The sequence below is a fragment of the Panthera tigris genome, chromosome E2 (assembly GCF_018350195.1).
Source record: "Panthera tigris isolate Pti1 chromosome E2, P.tigris_Pti1_mat1.1, whole genome shotgun sequence".
Lineage (NCBI taxonomy): Eukaryota > Metazoa > Chordata > Mammalia > Carnivora > Felidae > Panthera > Panthera tigris.
Genome location: NC_056674.1, coordinates 5,400,092 through 5,415,623, shown reverse-complemented (window position 1 = coordinate 5,415,623; position 15,532 = coordinate 5,400,092). Strand labels below are relative to the sequence as shown.

The following is a 15,532-nucleotide window of genomic DNA, read 5'->3' as shown; positions in this document are numbered from 1 at the left end:
TACAGCCCTGCATGTCTGAGAGACAGAAACAATCAAATCCTTTTGCATGCACACGAGCTAATAATATTTTTCACCCCCTCACCCCCAAAATCGCAATTATGGTCAGAAGAAAAAGGAGACGGTGACATTATTCCTCTCCAGACACACATCCATCTTCCCTTGATCCTTTCACGCAGATTAACAAACACAGTTGACCATGTTAGAACATGGGATTGAACAGTATGGGTCCACTTATACACAAATTTACATATATTCTGTAAATCTGTTTTCTCTTCATTATGATTTCCATAATATTTTCTTTCCTCAAGCTTGCTTTATTATTACTGCATATAAAATAGGCCATGTATTAAAAATGGGTTATTGGCTGTTCTAGATGAGGCTTCTGGTCCACAATAGGCTATTTCCATGGGAAAGTAGCTATGTTTCTAAATTTGGGGACTCGCAAGTTACAAGCAGATGTTCACTTGTGGAGGGGTTGGTACCCCATAGCACCTCCATTGTCCAAGGATAAATAAGTGATCTGAATGATTTGACTTTGGATTTTCATCTATAATAAATACTGATTTAGAATCATGTCTCAAAAGTGGTATTGACTTCTTTCTGCTGAGAATTCTCTCAGTTTATTTAGATTTCACATTCCATTATACAGCTTGACAATTGTTCACAGCTGTAATGTTTTTTATATTCAAATAAGTTTGTTGTTTTTTAAATATATATTAAAAACAAGGTTTTTCATTATTCATTACATTTCTGGGGTTTATATCCAGTGTAGTTTTCTGATGTTTTATGAGAGTTCAGTTGTGGGTAGAGTTTGCCAACATTCTTGACATCTGTAAGCTGTCTCCTCAGGATGGTCTCATGTTGAAAGGTTTTGATGAGGATTAAACGCTTTGTCAAATTTTTTACATTGGTAATCTTTCTTTCAGTATGCACTCTGTGATGGCCACAAAGTTTGAAGTTCTGCCTAAAGCCTTTGCCACATTTTTAAAAACACTTTTCAGCCTTCTCCCCAGTATATATCACACCACGTGTTGACAAGTTTTGTGGTACTGAAAGCCTTTGCCATATTGTTACATTTGTAAGCTTTCTTCCCATTATGAAATCTCTGCTGTTGAGCAAGTTTTGAAGACTGGTTAAAAGTTTACCAGAGTTGCTGCATTGTTAAGTCTTCTCTCCAGTAAGGATGCAATGATGTGCCATTGGATTTGAGCTTTCATAAGACACTTTCCCACATTTATTACTTTTATACTGGATGTTTGGAAACGGAGTTCTCTGAAATTGAGGATTTGACCCTTGCTTCACGTTTCTTGCCAGATTCTTGGCATTGGAAAGTTGTATCTCCATACTAAACACCTTGGTAATTATGGAAGATAGAGTTCTCACTAAAGCCCTTCTGAAGTTCACCACACATAAAAACTAGATCCCAATTAGGCACTATGTGATAACATTGAACAGTGATGTTTGCATACAGACTGTCTGGTTATTAGAGACTTTGGAAAAGGAAGGATAAGGCAAGGTGGAAGAATAATTAACCCTCTGAAAAGACCTCTCAAAACAACCACATTTAGACACTGAGTAAGGAAGATAAAAATTCTAACTTTTAGAAACATTTCAGTGAATAAGTGAATGAAGGATTAAACCAATTTTATATTTGAAATGATTTCAGTGATTAGTTTTGGCATGGATTGGTTCATTTTCCAGAATTTCCAAAGTCCTTTCAGAGAATATTTAAGAATAAAAATGAATTTTGGAGGGGCAGCTGGGTAGCTCAGTTGGTCGGATATCTGACCTCAGCCGAAGACACCATCATCTCATGGTTCAAGAGTCCAAGCCCTACATCAGACTCTCTGCTGATAACTCAGAGCCTTTAGCCTGCTTCTGAATATGCATCTCTCTCTCTGCTTCTCCCCTGCTTGCACTCTTTCTCTCAAAAATGAGTAAAGTATTTTTAAAGATTTACAATAATGTATTTTAGTTTTCCCCAAACAAAAACTGAAGGAATTCACCACCACTAAACCAGCCCTACAAGAGACCCTAAGGGGGATTCTGTGAGTGAAATGTTGCAAGGACCACAAAGGACCAGAGACATCACTACAAGCATGAAACCTAAAGGCATCGCAATGACTCTAAACCCATATCTTTCTGTAATAACACTGAATGTAAATGGACTAAATTCTCCAACCAAAAGACATAGGGTATCAGAATGGTTTAAAAAAAAATCTATTTGTTGTCTACAAGAGAATCATTTTAGACCTGAGGACACCTTCAGATTGACAGTGAGGGGAAGGAGAACTGTCATGTTACTGGAAGTCAAAAGAAAGCTGGAGTAGCCATACTTATATCAGACAAACTAGACTTTTAATTAAAGGCTGTAACAAGAGAGGAAGAAGGGCATTATATAATTATTATAGGGTCTATCCATCAGGAAGAGCTAACAATTATAAATGTCTATGAGCTGAATACAGGAGCCCCCACATATATAAAACAATTAATCACAAACATAAGCAGCCTTATGGATAAGAATATGGTAATTGCAGGGGACTCTGATACCTCACTTACAGCAATGGAGAGATCATCTAGACACACAATCAATAAAGAAACAAGGGCCCTGAGTGATACACTGGATCAGATGGACTTGACAGATATATTTAAAACTCTGCATCCCAAAGCAACAGAATATACTTTCTTCTCGAGTGCACACGGAACATTCTCCAAGATAGATCACATACTGGGTCACAAAACAGCCCTTCAGAAGTATAAAAGAATTGAGATCATACCGTACACACTTTCAGACCACAGTGCCATGAAACTTGAAATCAACCAGAGGAAAAAGTCTGGAAAACCTCCAGAACCATGGAGGTTAAAGAACACCCTACTAAAGAATGAATGGGTTACCCAGGCAATTAGAGGAGAAATTTAAAAATATACAGAAACAAATGAAAATGAAAATACAACAATCCAAATGCTTTGGGATGCAGCGAAGGCAGTCCTGAGAGGAAAATACATTGCAATCCAGGCCTACCTCAGGAAACAGGAAAAATCCCAAATCAAAACCTAAGAGCACACCTAATGGAAATAGAAGCAGAACCGCAAAGTCACCCCAAACCCAGAAGAAGAAGACAAATAGTAAAGATCAGAGCAGAAATAAAAAATATAGAATCTAAAAAAACTGTACAGCAGATCAATGAAACCAAGAGTTGGTGTTTTGAAAAAATAAACAAAATTGATAAACCTTTAGCCAGGCTTCTCAAAAAGAAAAGGGACAGGACCCAAATGGATAAAATCATGAATGAAAATGGAATTATTACAACTAATCCCTCAGAAATACAAGCAATTATCAGGGAACACTATGAAAGTTTATATGCCAACAAACTGGACAACCTGGAAGAAGTGGAAAAATTCCTGAGCACCCAAACACTTCCAAAACTCAAACAGGAAGAGATAGAAAACTTGAATAGACCCATAACCAGTGAAGAAACTGAATCAGTTATCAAAAATCTCCCAACAAATAAGAATCCAGGACCAGATGGCTTCCCTGGGGAATTCTACCAGATATTTGAAGCAGAGTTAACACCTATCCTTCTCAAGCTGTTCCAAAAAAGAGAATGGGAAGAAAAACTTCCAGACTCATTCTATGAAGCCAGCATTACTTTGGTTCTCAAGCCAAAGACCCAGCAAAAAAAAGAGAACTACAGGCCAATATCTCTGATGAACATGGATGCAGCAATTCTCATTAAGATAGTAGCAAATCGAATTCAACAGCATATAAAAAGAATTCTTCACCATGATCAAGTTGGATTCATTCCTGGGCTGCAGGGCTGGTTCAACGTTCTCAAAGCAATCAATGTGATACATCACATTAATAAAGATCCTGTCAATAAAATGATACTGTCAATTGATGCAGAAAAAGCATTTGACAAAATTCAGCATCTTTTCTTAATAAAAACCCTCGAGGAAGTCAGGATAGAAGGAACATACTTAAATATCATAAAAAGCATTTGTAAAAAGCCCACAGTTAATATCATCCTCCATGGGGAAAAACTGAGAGCTTTCCCCCTGAGATCAGGAACACGACAGGGATGTCCACTCTCACCGATATTAACATAGTGTTGGAAGTTCTAGCATCAACAATGAGGCAACAAAAAGAAATCAAAAGCATCAAAATTGGCAAAGTTGAAGCCAAGCTTTCAGTACTCAGCAAAGTCGCAGAGTACAAAATTAATGTACAGAAATCAGTTGCATTCTTATACACTAATAATAACGCAACAGAAAGACAAATAAAGAAACTGATCCCATTGAAAATTGCACCAAGAAGCAAAAAATACCTAGGAATAAACCGAACCAAAGATCTGTATGCTGAAAACTATAGAAAGTTTATGAAGGAAATTGAAGAAGATACAAAGAAATGGAAAAACATTCCATGCTCATGGATTGGAAAAATAAATACTGTTAAAATGTCAATACTACGCAAAGCAATCTACACATTCAATGCAATCCTAATCAAAATTGCACCAGCCTTCTTCTCGAAGCTAGAACAAGCAATCCTAAAATTTGTACGGAACCACAAAAGACCCCGAATAGCCAAAGTAATATTGAAGAAGACGACCAAAGCGGGAGGCATCACAATCCCCGACTTTAGCCTCTACTACAAAGCTGTAATCAAGATAGCATGGTATTGGCACAAAAACCGACACATAGGCCAATGGAATACAATAGAGACTCCAGAATTGGACCCACAAAAGTATGGTCAACTAATCTTTGACAAAGCAGGAAAGAATATCCAATGGAAAAAAGACAGTCTAACAAATGGTGCTGGGAGAACTGGACAGCAACATGCAGAAGAATGAAACCAGACCATTATCTTACACCATCCACAAAAATAAACTCAAAATGGATAAAGGACCTGAATGTGACACAGGAAATGATCAAATCGCGAGGAGAAAGCAGGAAAAAACCTCTCTGACCTCAGCCGCAGCAATTTCTTACTTGACACATCCCCAAAGACGAGGGAATTAAAAGCAAAAGTGAACTATTGGGACTTAATCAAGATAAAAACTTCTGCACTGCAAAGGAAACAAGTCAACAAAACTAAAAGGAAACCGACCAAATGGGTAAAGATATTTGCAAATGACATATCAGACAAAGGGCTAGTATCCAAAATCTACAAAGAGCTCACCAAACTCCACACCTCAAAAACAAGTAATCCAGTGAAGAAATGGGCAGAAAACATGAATAGACACTTCTCTAAAGAAGACATCCAAATGGCCAACAGGCACATGAAAAGATGCTCAACGTCACTCCTCATCAGGGAAACACAAATCAAAACCACACCAAGATATCATCTCATGCCAGTCAGAGTGGCTAAAATGAACAAATCAGGAGACTATAGATGGTGGAGAGGATGTGGAGAAAAGAGAACCCTCTTGCACTGTTGGTGGGAATACAAACTGGTGCAGTCCCTCTGGAAAACAGTGGGGAGGTTCCTCAAAAAATTAAAAATAGATCTACCCTATGACCCAGCAGTAGCACTGCTAGGAATTTACCCAAGGGATACAGGGGTACCGATGCATAGGGGCACTTGTACCCCAATGTTTATAGCAGCATTTTCAACAATAGCTAAATTATGCAAAGAGCCTAAATGTCCATCAACTGACAAATGGATAAAGAAATTGTGGTTTATATACATAATGGGATACTACTTGGCAATGAGAAAGAATGAAATATGGCCTTTTGTAGCAACGTGGATGGACTGAAGAGTGTTATGCTAAGTTAAGTCATACAGAGAAAGACAGATACCATATGGTTTCACTCTTATGTGGATCCTGAGAAACTTAATACAAGACCATGGGGGAGAGGAAGGAAAAAGAAAAAGGGAGGGAGGGAGACAAACCAAAAGAGACTCTTAGAAACTGAGAATAAACTGAGGGTTTGTGGGGGCTGGGAGGGAGGGGAGGGTGGGTGATGAGCACTGAGGAGGGCATCTGTTGGAATGAGCACTGGTTGTTGTATGGAAACCAATCTGACAATAAATATCATATTTTAAAAATGGGAAGCAACCAAAAATAAATAAATAAATATTTAAAAAAATAAAACTTTACGAAAATGGATTTTGGTCCTGGGATTCAAATAGAACTGACTTAAAGTAGGGTTTTCCCCCAAGTATTTTATACGCTTGATCTCTTCTGGCAGTATGGGTTCCATTAAGGGCAATTATCCCAGTTTGGCGATATCCATCGTAACCTCATTTCTGCCCTTCTCTACCCTCCATCTTCATCCAAGTCATCACTGAGTGTAAATACTAAGAGCCACAACTTGCATTTGTTCCTACATCACTCTTTAAAAATGGGGCGCCTGGGTGGCGCAGTGGGTTGAGCGTCCGACTTCAGCCAGGTCACGATCTCGCGGTCCGTGAGTTCGAGCCCCGCGTCAGGCTCTGGGCTGACGGCTCGGAGCCTGGAGCCTGTTTCCGATTCTGTGTCTCCCTCTCTCTCTGACCCTCCCCCGTTCATGCTCTGTCTCTCTCTGTCCCAAAAATAAATTAAAAAAACGTTGAAAAAAAAAATTAAAAAAAAAAATAAATAAAAAAAAAAATAAAAAGAATATTCTTTACCTGACTTTGCCAACAAGCCTATGGTGTTATGAAAAGACACAAGTAAAAGATACACGATCAGTTCTCACACTTACTATCCTCACATGCATATATGTTAAATGCTAATATCCAAAATTAATACCCATCACAGGATATCAGCAGTGAAGAAGTAGGGAGCATCAGGACGGTGGCTCCTCCATGGAGACACAAATGGACTAAATTACCTTGTGAGTGCTCCAGAAGGCAATTAGGAGAACCCAGCCCACACAGGCAAGTAGAAAAGAAGAGAAACATCAAAGAGACAAAGTTTGTGACACTGGCCCACAAAGCTACTCACCCTTCCTGACGCTCCATGCCAACACTGTGTGAAAACTGTTACCTCTCATCAGGAGATGAACACAGGAGTGACCTCTATGTTCAGTGATCTGGCTTTTTTGCAGGTGCCTGAGGGACTTGTTTCTGTCATGCAGAACATGGAAGCAGAGGGAATGAGGGCACCCGCTGGATGCACTATGATGGATGCTGAGACAACAGGAGAGCTTTTGTTTACACACTGGAGAGACTACAGAGCTGAGGACAACAGAGGAAGGTATGGGCTCTAAAGAAGTAACTATACTTTCGTAAACTGGGAAATTCCAAAAATTCAGACATTACCAATTACTTGTGTTCTCCTGTACAAACAAGTTCATAAGCCTAAGCCCAGAAGCTGTTTTCTTAAATTCACTAATCTCAACAAAAGGCCACAAGGCCATAAAGAAATAGAAGAACTTGTTTCACTCACAGGAATGAAAGAAATCTCCAAAACTGACCTTGAATTAATTAGGAAGTATTAATGTTATGACCAAGAATTCAAGAAGAAAACATCATAAAGATGCCCATGGAGGAAGAAGAGAAAACAGACAGGTAACTAAATGAGAGCAGAACAACTATGCATGACCAAAATGTAAACCCAAAGAGGCAAAGTATAAGAAACAATCACCCAGAATTTGGGAGCTCAAGTGGAGAATCTCTGAATTTAAAAATATACAAAGAGTCAGCAACAGACTTGCTCAAGCAGAAAAAAGAAGTGGGCAATCTAAAGACCCCTTGTTTTAAATTACCTAAGAGGACCAAAGAAAAATGTGGAAAGAACAAAGTCTAGGGACACACGGGACACCGACAAGTGGAACAATGTGTACAATAATGGGACCCAAAAGGAGAGCAGAGTGAAAGGGGGCAGAGAGTTTCCATGAAGAACTAAAGGCTTGTAGCTCTCTTGTATGTGGAAAGAAGAGACAAATTCACAAACACGGTAAATTCACAATAGGATAAGTATCTATGGCAGGAGACGGGTGAGGGACAGGTTGCTTGGTGATGGCTATTAAGGAAAGCAATTGTTATGATGAACACTGTATATAAGTGATGAGCCACTGAATTATACTGAAATCAATATTGCACTGTATGTTATCTAATTAGAATTTAAGTAAAAATAGAAGAAGAAAAAAGACAAGACATGAACACAGTGACACGTTGTAATTAACTGACCAAAAATGACCAGTGAAAAGAGAATTTTGAAAAGCTTGACAAAGGCAACTCATCTTGTACAAGAGAGCTCCTACAAGATTGTTAGTGGGGTTCTCGGTAGATGTTATAGAAAGAAAAGCATTGAACGATGTATTCAAATACTGAAAGATCAAAAAATATCCACCAAGAATACCCTACCTGGCACAGCTGTTTTCTATGCATGTAGAAATTAAGACTTTCCCAAGGCAAAACCCCTCTAAGTTTATCAGCAGATCTCTCCTACAAAAATGTTAAAGAATGTCCTTCTAGGGGCACCTGGGTGCCTCGGCTGGTCACGTATCCAACCTTGGTTCAAGTTATGTTCTCACAGTTGGTGAGTCCGTGCCCTGTGTTGTGATCTTGCTGAAGACTTAGTGCCTGGAGCCTGCTTCAGATTCTGTCTCTGTCTCTCTCTCAAAATATAAATAAACATTAAAATTTTTTTTAAAAAGTCCTTGTTGAAATAAAAAGATTCTAAACAGTAACTGAAAAGACATAACATAAAGCTCTCTGAGAAGTATAAATATTTACACAATTATAGAAACCTATAGTGTTGTAACAAGGTAGGACAAGTCACATTTATTTCTGCTACAGACTTTTTCTTAAATAAAAGCATAAAAATCAAATCTAGGTAATAATAAATGCAATATAAAAAAAAGAATTTATGATGTCATCAATATAAAGTGGGTACAGGTGCAGAGATGATAAGTAGAAGAGTTTTGTATAAAATTGACACTATCGGCTTAAAACAGTGTGTTAGGGGCATGAAGTTGGTGCATTCAGTTAAGTGTCCAACTCCTGATTTCAGCTTAGGACATGTTCTCCCAATTTGGGAATTCAAATCCTGTGTTGAGGGTTGCTTCAGGGGCTCATTTGGTTAAGTGCTCAACTTCAGCTCAGGTCATGATCTCGGGATTCATGAGTTTGAGCCCCGCATTGGGCTCTGTGCTGACAGCAAGAAGCTTGGAGATCCAGATTCTGTGTCTCCCTCCCTCTCTGCCCCTCCCCTGCATGGGCTTGGTCTCTCTCTCTCTCTCTCTCAGGAATAAATAAAAGTTAAAAAAAAAAAAAAAAAAAGCAAGTCCTGTGTTGAGCTCTGCACTAGCAGCATGTATGAAGGTTTGTTGTACCTTTAAGATGCTTTAAGTACTCTCTAAGGTAGCCTGAATGGAAATACATACAGCCAATACATTCACCAATAAATACATGATGAAATTAATTCTATTATCATGATAACTCACCTAAACAGGATACAACATTCATTTACCACTAATCAAGGAAAGAAATACACAAGATGAGTCACAAGTATGCATAGGTAATACTGCTACAAATACATAGATACTTTTATTAGCAAAGGGCATAAAGCTGATCTTATCTGACTTAGACTCACTCACATTGTCCAAAAACATAATGAGTTGAAAATTGTCACCCTAAAACAAAATACACAGGTAAAAGCAAAATCCCACCTAAATAATGCTGTGGAAAGTTCCATACAAAAGGAAGCACATTACTATGGAATTTCAAAACCAGACAAAACGTAAACCAAAAAATTCTACATAAAAATGATGAAGTATTTAGAAGAGGCCCACTATATATACATATATAGATATATATTTTTTTAAATCTTCTTTATTTTGAGAGAGAAAACGTTAAAGCAGAGGAGGAACAAAGAATCCCAAGCAGGCTCCACAGTGTCAGCACAGAGCCGGATGCAGGGCTCAGACTCACGAACCGTGAGATCATGACCTAAGGCCAGGCATCCCTAGCTATAGCTCTAATTTTCAACTGTGACTGTGTACCCATGAAAAAGGAACATTTTGAATTACTGGCATGTCTTCAAGGGCATTAAAACATGTAAAGAATGTTCCTTAAAATCAACCATGGAAACCTCTAATGAAAACTTTTGTGAATTAAGCGCTTAAGACATTAAACAATGTGTTATGTTAATAGATCCCTCCTATCACACAGATTTCAGGGTATAATCCATTGTTTATTTTTCTAATGTTTATGTATCTTAGAGAGAGAGCACAAGCCAGGGAGACTCTCAGAGAGAGGGAGACACAGAATCCAAAGCAGGCTCCAGGCTGTGAGCTCTCAGCACAGAGACAGACACAGGGCTCAAAGTCACAAACGGCAAGATCATTTCCTAAGCTGAAGTTGAAGGCTTAACCAACTGAGCTACCCAGGCTCCCCTATAATCTATTCTTTAGAATCAAACAAACAAAAACCTTTCATTTCCTTTTTTTGTGATTTTTTTTAAATAAGTTTGAGAGAGAAAGGAAGAGAGGGAGGGAGAGGGAGACAGAGAAGGGAATTCCAAGCTGGCTCCACACTGGGTGCAGAACTGGACTTAGGGCTTAAACTCAAACCATGAATTCATGACCTGAGCTTAAATCAAGACTCAGAGCTCAACACTCTGAGTCACTCAAGTGACCCCAAACCTTTCATTTCTAAATAAACAAGTATCATCAAAATTGTAAAATAGGCCAACAGTCACTTTATTAAAAAAATCTTTGGTATTAAATACATATACATTCTGAGGAAAGTAAAAAAATCCAACAATTAATTTTTCCTGAAGTGAAATTACATTTATAATTAAAACTCTTTTTCTAAATATAGGAAGTTTACTAATTGTCTCCCTCACTTCTCATAAAGCCCATGCCCATGTCATATCAGGATTTTTGATATAATAAATCATTAAGGAATCTCATATACAACTACTCAAATATAATTTTATATTATACAAGACAAAAATCATAGACGGAATCAATTATTAAGAAATAAAGTAACAATTGAGACTTTATTATAGGCTGTGAGTTTTTAACTTCTAATGGCATTAATTTATGTAGAATTATATGAAAATAATAGGTGCCTTAAATTATTTCACCATTGAGAAATGCAACACATTGAGTGAAAATTTCTTATTTTACTTAATACAAATAAAATGAAAGTAAACTTTTTAAAGTATTTATTTTGAGAGAGGGATAAAGGGCAAGTGTGTGAAGGGCAGAGAGGGAGAGAGGGAGAGAGGGAGAGAGGGAGGGAGGGAGGGAGGGAGGGAGGGAGGGAGAGAGAGAGAGAGAGAGAGAGAGAGAGAGACAAAGCATGATCTGGGCTTTCAGCCAAGAGCCCTATGTGGGGCTTGAACTCAGAAACCCTGAGATCATGACCTGAGCCAAACGCAAGAGTTGGGCTCTTAACCCACAGAGTCACCCAGGCATCCTGAGGTTTCTTTTTTTGTTTTTTTAATATTTGTTTTATTTTTGAGAAAAAGAGAACATGTGCCAGACGGACAGAGAGACAAAGGATCCCAAATAGGCTCTTCACTGACAGCAGAGAGCCTGATGCAGGGCTCAAACTCACAGACTGATATCATAGCTTGATTTCAACCCAGACGCTTAACCAACTGAGCCAACCAGGCAACCCAAGAATGAACTTTTGAGGTGAAACAAAAGACGAGATTTTCTCATTTTAGAGAGTTGATTTGATACCTGATGAAATTACTGGGCCTCTACTTTGTATGATTAAAATGAAAGGCTCCTTAATCCTGGAAGGCATCAACAAGAAAACTTGTGATGTCTCCCTCTAGCATTCCTGGGATTTCTGCAGCTAACTCCAAGATGCCCACCACTACCCTCACACACTTCACACAAGAAGCAAAACAGAACTCAGAAATGGATTAACCTAGACTTCCTCAGAAATGCAGAGATTTCCGCAAGACCTCAAAGTAAATGGAGACCCAATTAGATTATGGAGGATCTCACTGTCGATGTGAAGAACCCTCAAGTGGAACTGAAGGAGAATCCTTACAGAATGTAACAGCATGATGTGTTGGAAAGCAGATGTCCGATGTGAGAGGAAGGGACCTAAAACTGGCCTTTTCAACCTAATTTCCATTCAAGGAGAGCTGCTCAACCACATTCTGAGGTCCAATTCCTCCTTCACAACTGGACCTCACCTCTGTCATCAGCTTCATTCCCACCTACCTGGGTGTGTAGCTACTGTCTCCTTTCTCTTCACGGCCCAAACATCCTTCTTGTGTTCCAAAAAGATGACCAGGTCTGGCTTTGACACAACAAGACCTGTTTATTAGAAAAAAAGAATATGAGTGTGGTTGGAGATTCTAACTTCTGATCCACTATTGTGCTTAGTAGAGCAGAGAGGACAGAGTAGAAGCTAGAAAATGACTTCCCAAGTGCTGTGGCCCAACAACCCCTTTAGAACATGCGGGACAAATTTTCCATGTTCAGATCTTGACCTCCACTTAAGAGTACTACCATGACAATAATGAGTAGAAATCGGTATTTAAGACAAAAGAGATACCGTTTTATGCCACTTAGCCTTTAGAATTGTCATTAATGTACAGAAATGATGATGTTACCCTAAGGAAGGGAAAGTAAAGCTGAAAAGGAAACACCATGAAGATTTTTCTCTACGTCCACAAACCCCTACTTCTTTCCCTGACTGCAGGGATCTGAATCCCAGTCATGCAAAGAGGAAGATTCCAAGAGACAGTCTTCAAGGGAAGGAACAAATCCCTGAGTATGGTTTGGGAAACGTGGAAGGAATTATCCTCACCCAAGAAAAGGAGGTGTCCATAGTTCTCTAACATCACATCCCTGTACAGTTCCCACTGACTGTGGTTCAGGCACCCCAACTCTTTCTGAGAAAATTCTATGGCCACATCCCTGAATGTCAGCAATCCCTGCAATAAAAAACACACTTGTCAAGTGGCCACAGGCAGAGTTCATAATGCTAGGTCAAATGAAAGGGGCAGTTAATGTCACCAGCCAGACTCCAAGACCTGACTTTAATGCTTGTGCTTGTACCTACCGATCTTAGTTCCACATTTTACTTAACCTCTTTTTCTATCTTATCTTTTACTTCACAAAAAACTCCCCATGGGTTTGGTCACCTGTAGTGGAAACAGAAACCATCTAACAAAAGGTAATGACTGCCCTGAGGAAGAGCTTGGATGGACTCAGTTTGAGATTAACCCCTGACTCACACCTAAGCCAATGCATAATAGACTAAACTACGAATTGAGTACAGTTACCTTCATCTCATACATACATTTTATTTTAAATCTTATGTCTTTGAGTGAGATAGAGCATGCCCAAGTGGGGGTGGGGCAGAGAGAGAGAGACAGAATCCCAACCAGGGTCCATGCTCAGAGTGGAGCCTGATCTCAGGACTTTCATCCTGACCTGAGCCTAAATTAAGAGTAGGACGCTCAATGGACTCAGCCACTCAGGAGCTCCCTTTTACCTCATTATAATACTAAAATCTCACCCAAGGAGGAGCACAAACCTCATTTCCTATGAAATATGCAGAGTATGTACACAACTGTTCTCTTAAGGCTTATGTGCAACCTTATACTCCACTTGGCATAAGATGATGGCCTCCCCTTTCTGAATATCCACCCTAACCCTAAATGAAAGGACACCATACCCCCTTCCTCTGTGAGTATCTGATTTGGAAGTTCCTCCCTGTGATTTCCTTGTTTCTTGTAAATCATTTTTGCTTTGCTCACATCCTCACCTGGTATAGTTTTTTTGTGATCCACCAACGACTGAACTTCTGTTAGTTCAGTTAGATCGGGAGAACTGGTTCTGGCTTAGGTGAGGTTCCTGCTTGATGAGGTAAGATTATTTGTCACCCAGTATTATGCTCTAGTATATTCATTGCCTTGGAGGTAAGAACCTTTATAAATACTGTTTTTATTCAAGAGAATTTGTAAAATGAAGGCATCAACACAGGCATATACATTTTGAATATTGTATTTACATCATACAGTACATGTGCTATCTATTTCTTAAATGGAAAGTTCTGGGGAGTGACAAATGTACTTAGCATATTCTAATATGAATTAGAATTTCACAACAGGACCTTGGGGATCTTGTTAAAATGCATATACTGTTCAGGAGTTCTAGGATGGGGTAGATGTCTGCATTTCTAACAAGGCATTAGTCTGTGGGCCAAGAGATACATATTTCAATAATGAAGAAGTAGAACTCAAAGACAAGAACTTTTGGGGAACTAGGAACTGAATGGGATTCATAGCAACTACAGGTTCTACTAGAATAGCAAGAAAGGCAATAAACCTTTCCAAGCATTTCCTGGTTAGTAGAGAGCATAAACTGTTTTTCATAACTTATTGAAAAATAAATCATAATCTAAGACAACAGACACATTATTCTTCTATTTCTAAGTGAATATTTTTTCAAGCATCCAATATGTGTAGGGATCAGGTTTGAACCCAGGTCATCTGGCCTAGAGTTGACCTAAAATGACACATCGGTCAATATACAGAGGGGACCGTAATACAATGTTCATAGCAGGTGTCAAACCTGAAAAATGATGCTAAGAAGAAGGTATGCACACAAAATTGATCACCTTTATACGTTCCATGCTCACATCCATAAATGTTCAAAGAAGTTGTATAGATATTAAATGTAGAAAAGTGTAATGGTGACTAAGAAACATTTTCAATGAAGGACACCTGGGTGGCTCAGGTGGTTAAGTGTCCACGTCTTGAATTTGGCTCAGGTCATGATTTCACAGTTCACCAGTACAAACCCCACCTCAGGCTCTGTGCTGACAGTCTGGAGCTGGCTAGGGATTCTCTCTCTCTGCCCCTGCCTCTCTCTCACTCAAACACAAAGTATTTTCAGTGACATGAAACTCATAAAACTAATTGTACATGATGATGCTTACGTCTTTTAGTCACACTATCAACACAAAACACACATTAAAATACAAATGAAACAGTTATCTGACTCTAGTATGATGAAGGATACAATCAGAAATATTTTCACCTTTAGCACAGAAAGCTAACATACAGGGTATTATTTGGACATTCATCAAATAAAGGCTGGTTCCTACATTTTTCTTTTTTTATCTATATTGTCAGAGAGAGCGTGAGTAAGTACGGTGTGAAAGGGGGAGAGGCAGAGAGAGGGAGAGAACCCCAAGCTGTGACTCCAGGCTCCAGGCTGTGACTGAGCCACCTAGGTACCCCTGGTTATTACATTTTTACAGGGTCTCATGACCACGGGTACATGTCACCACTGCTTCATATTGAACTGAATGGTAAGCACCAGAGAAATCTTGCAGAAGCAGTTTTACAAGTAGAAATTTAAACATTTGTGATTGAATACTCTGTGCACCTACCCTCCCCTTGAACATAGAAGCTTCATGCAGTCAAAGTACAGTTCTTTCTGCCCACGGGTCCTGTCCCGGTGCTACTTCAATAAACTATCTGTCACCAGAGTATCTCAAGAGTTGTCTTGACCGTAGTACTCCATGATCTGCTAATATAGTTTTTATTTGAAAGCCTTTTTAAATTTTATTTTTTAATTAATTGTTACTATTGAGAAAGACAGAGAGAGACAGGGTGGA

General features: G+C 38.9%; 1 protein-coding gene across 1 annotated transcript in view; it reads right to left on the bottom strand.

Moving 5' to 3' along the window:
* The window catches only part of LOC102958212 (protein ZNF738-like), a 46,771-nt gene that overhangs the window by 25,998 nt on the left and 5,241 nt on the right, over positions 1 to 15,532 (bottom strand). Inside the window, exons 3-4 of the mRNA XM_042970019.1 lie at positions 12,710 to 12,836; positions 12,118 to 12,213 (exon numbers count right to left, since the gene is read on the bottom strand). Of these exons, the coding sequence (XP_042825953.1) occupies positions 12,118 to 12,213; positions 12,710 to 12,836 (223 nt within the window). The remainder of the gene's footprint in view (positions 1 to 12,117; positions 12,214 to 12,709; positions 12,837 to 15,532) is intronic.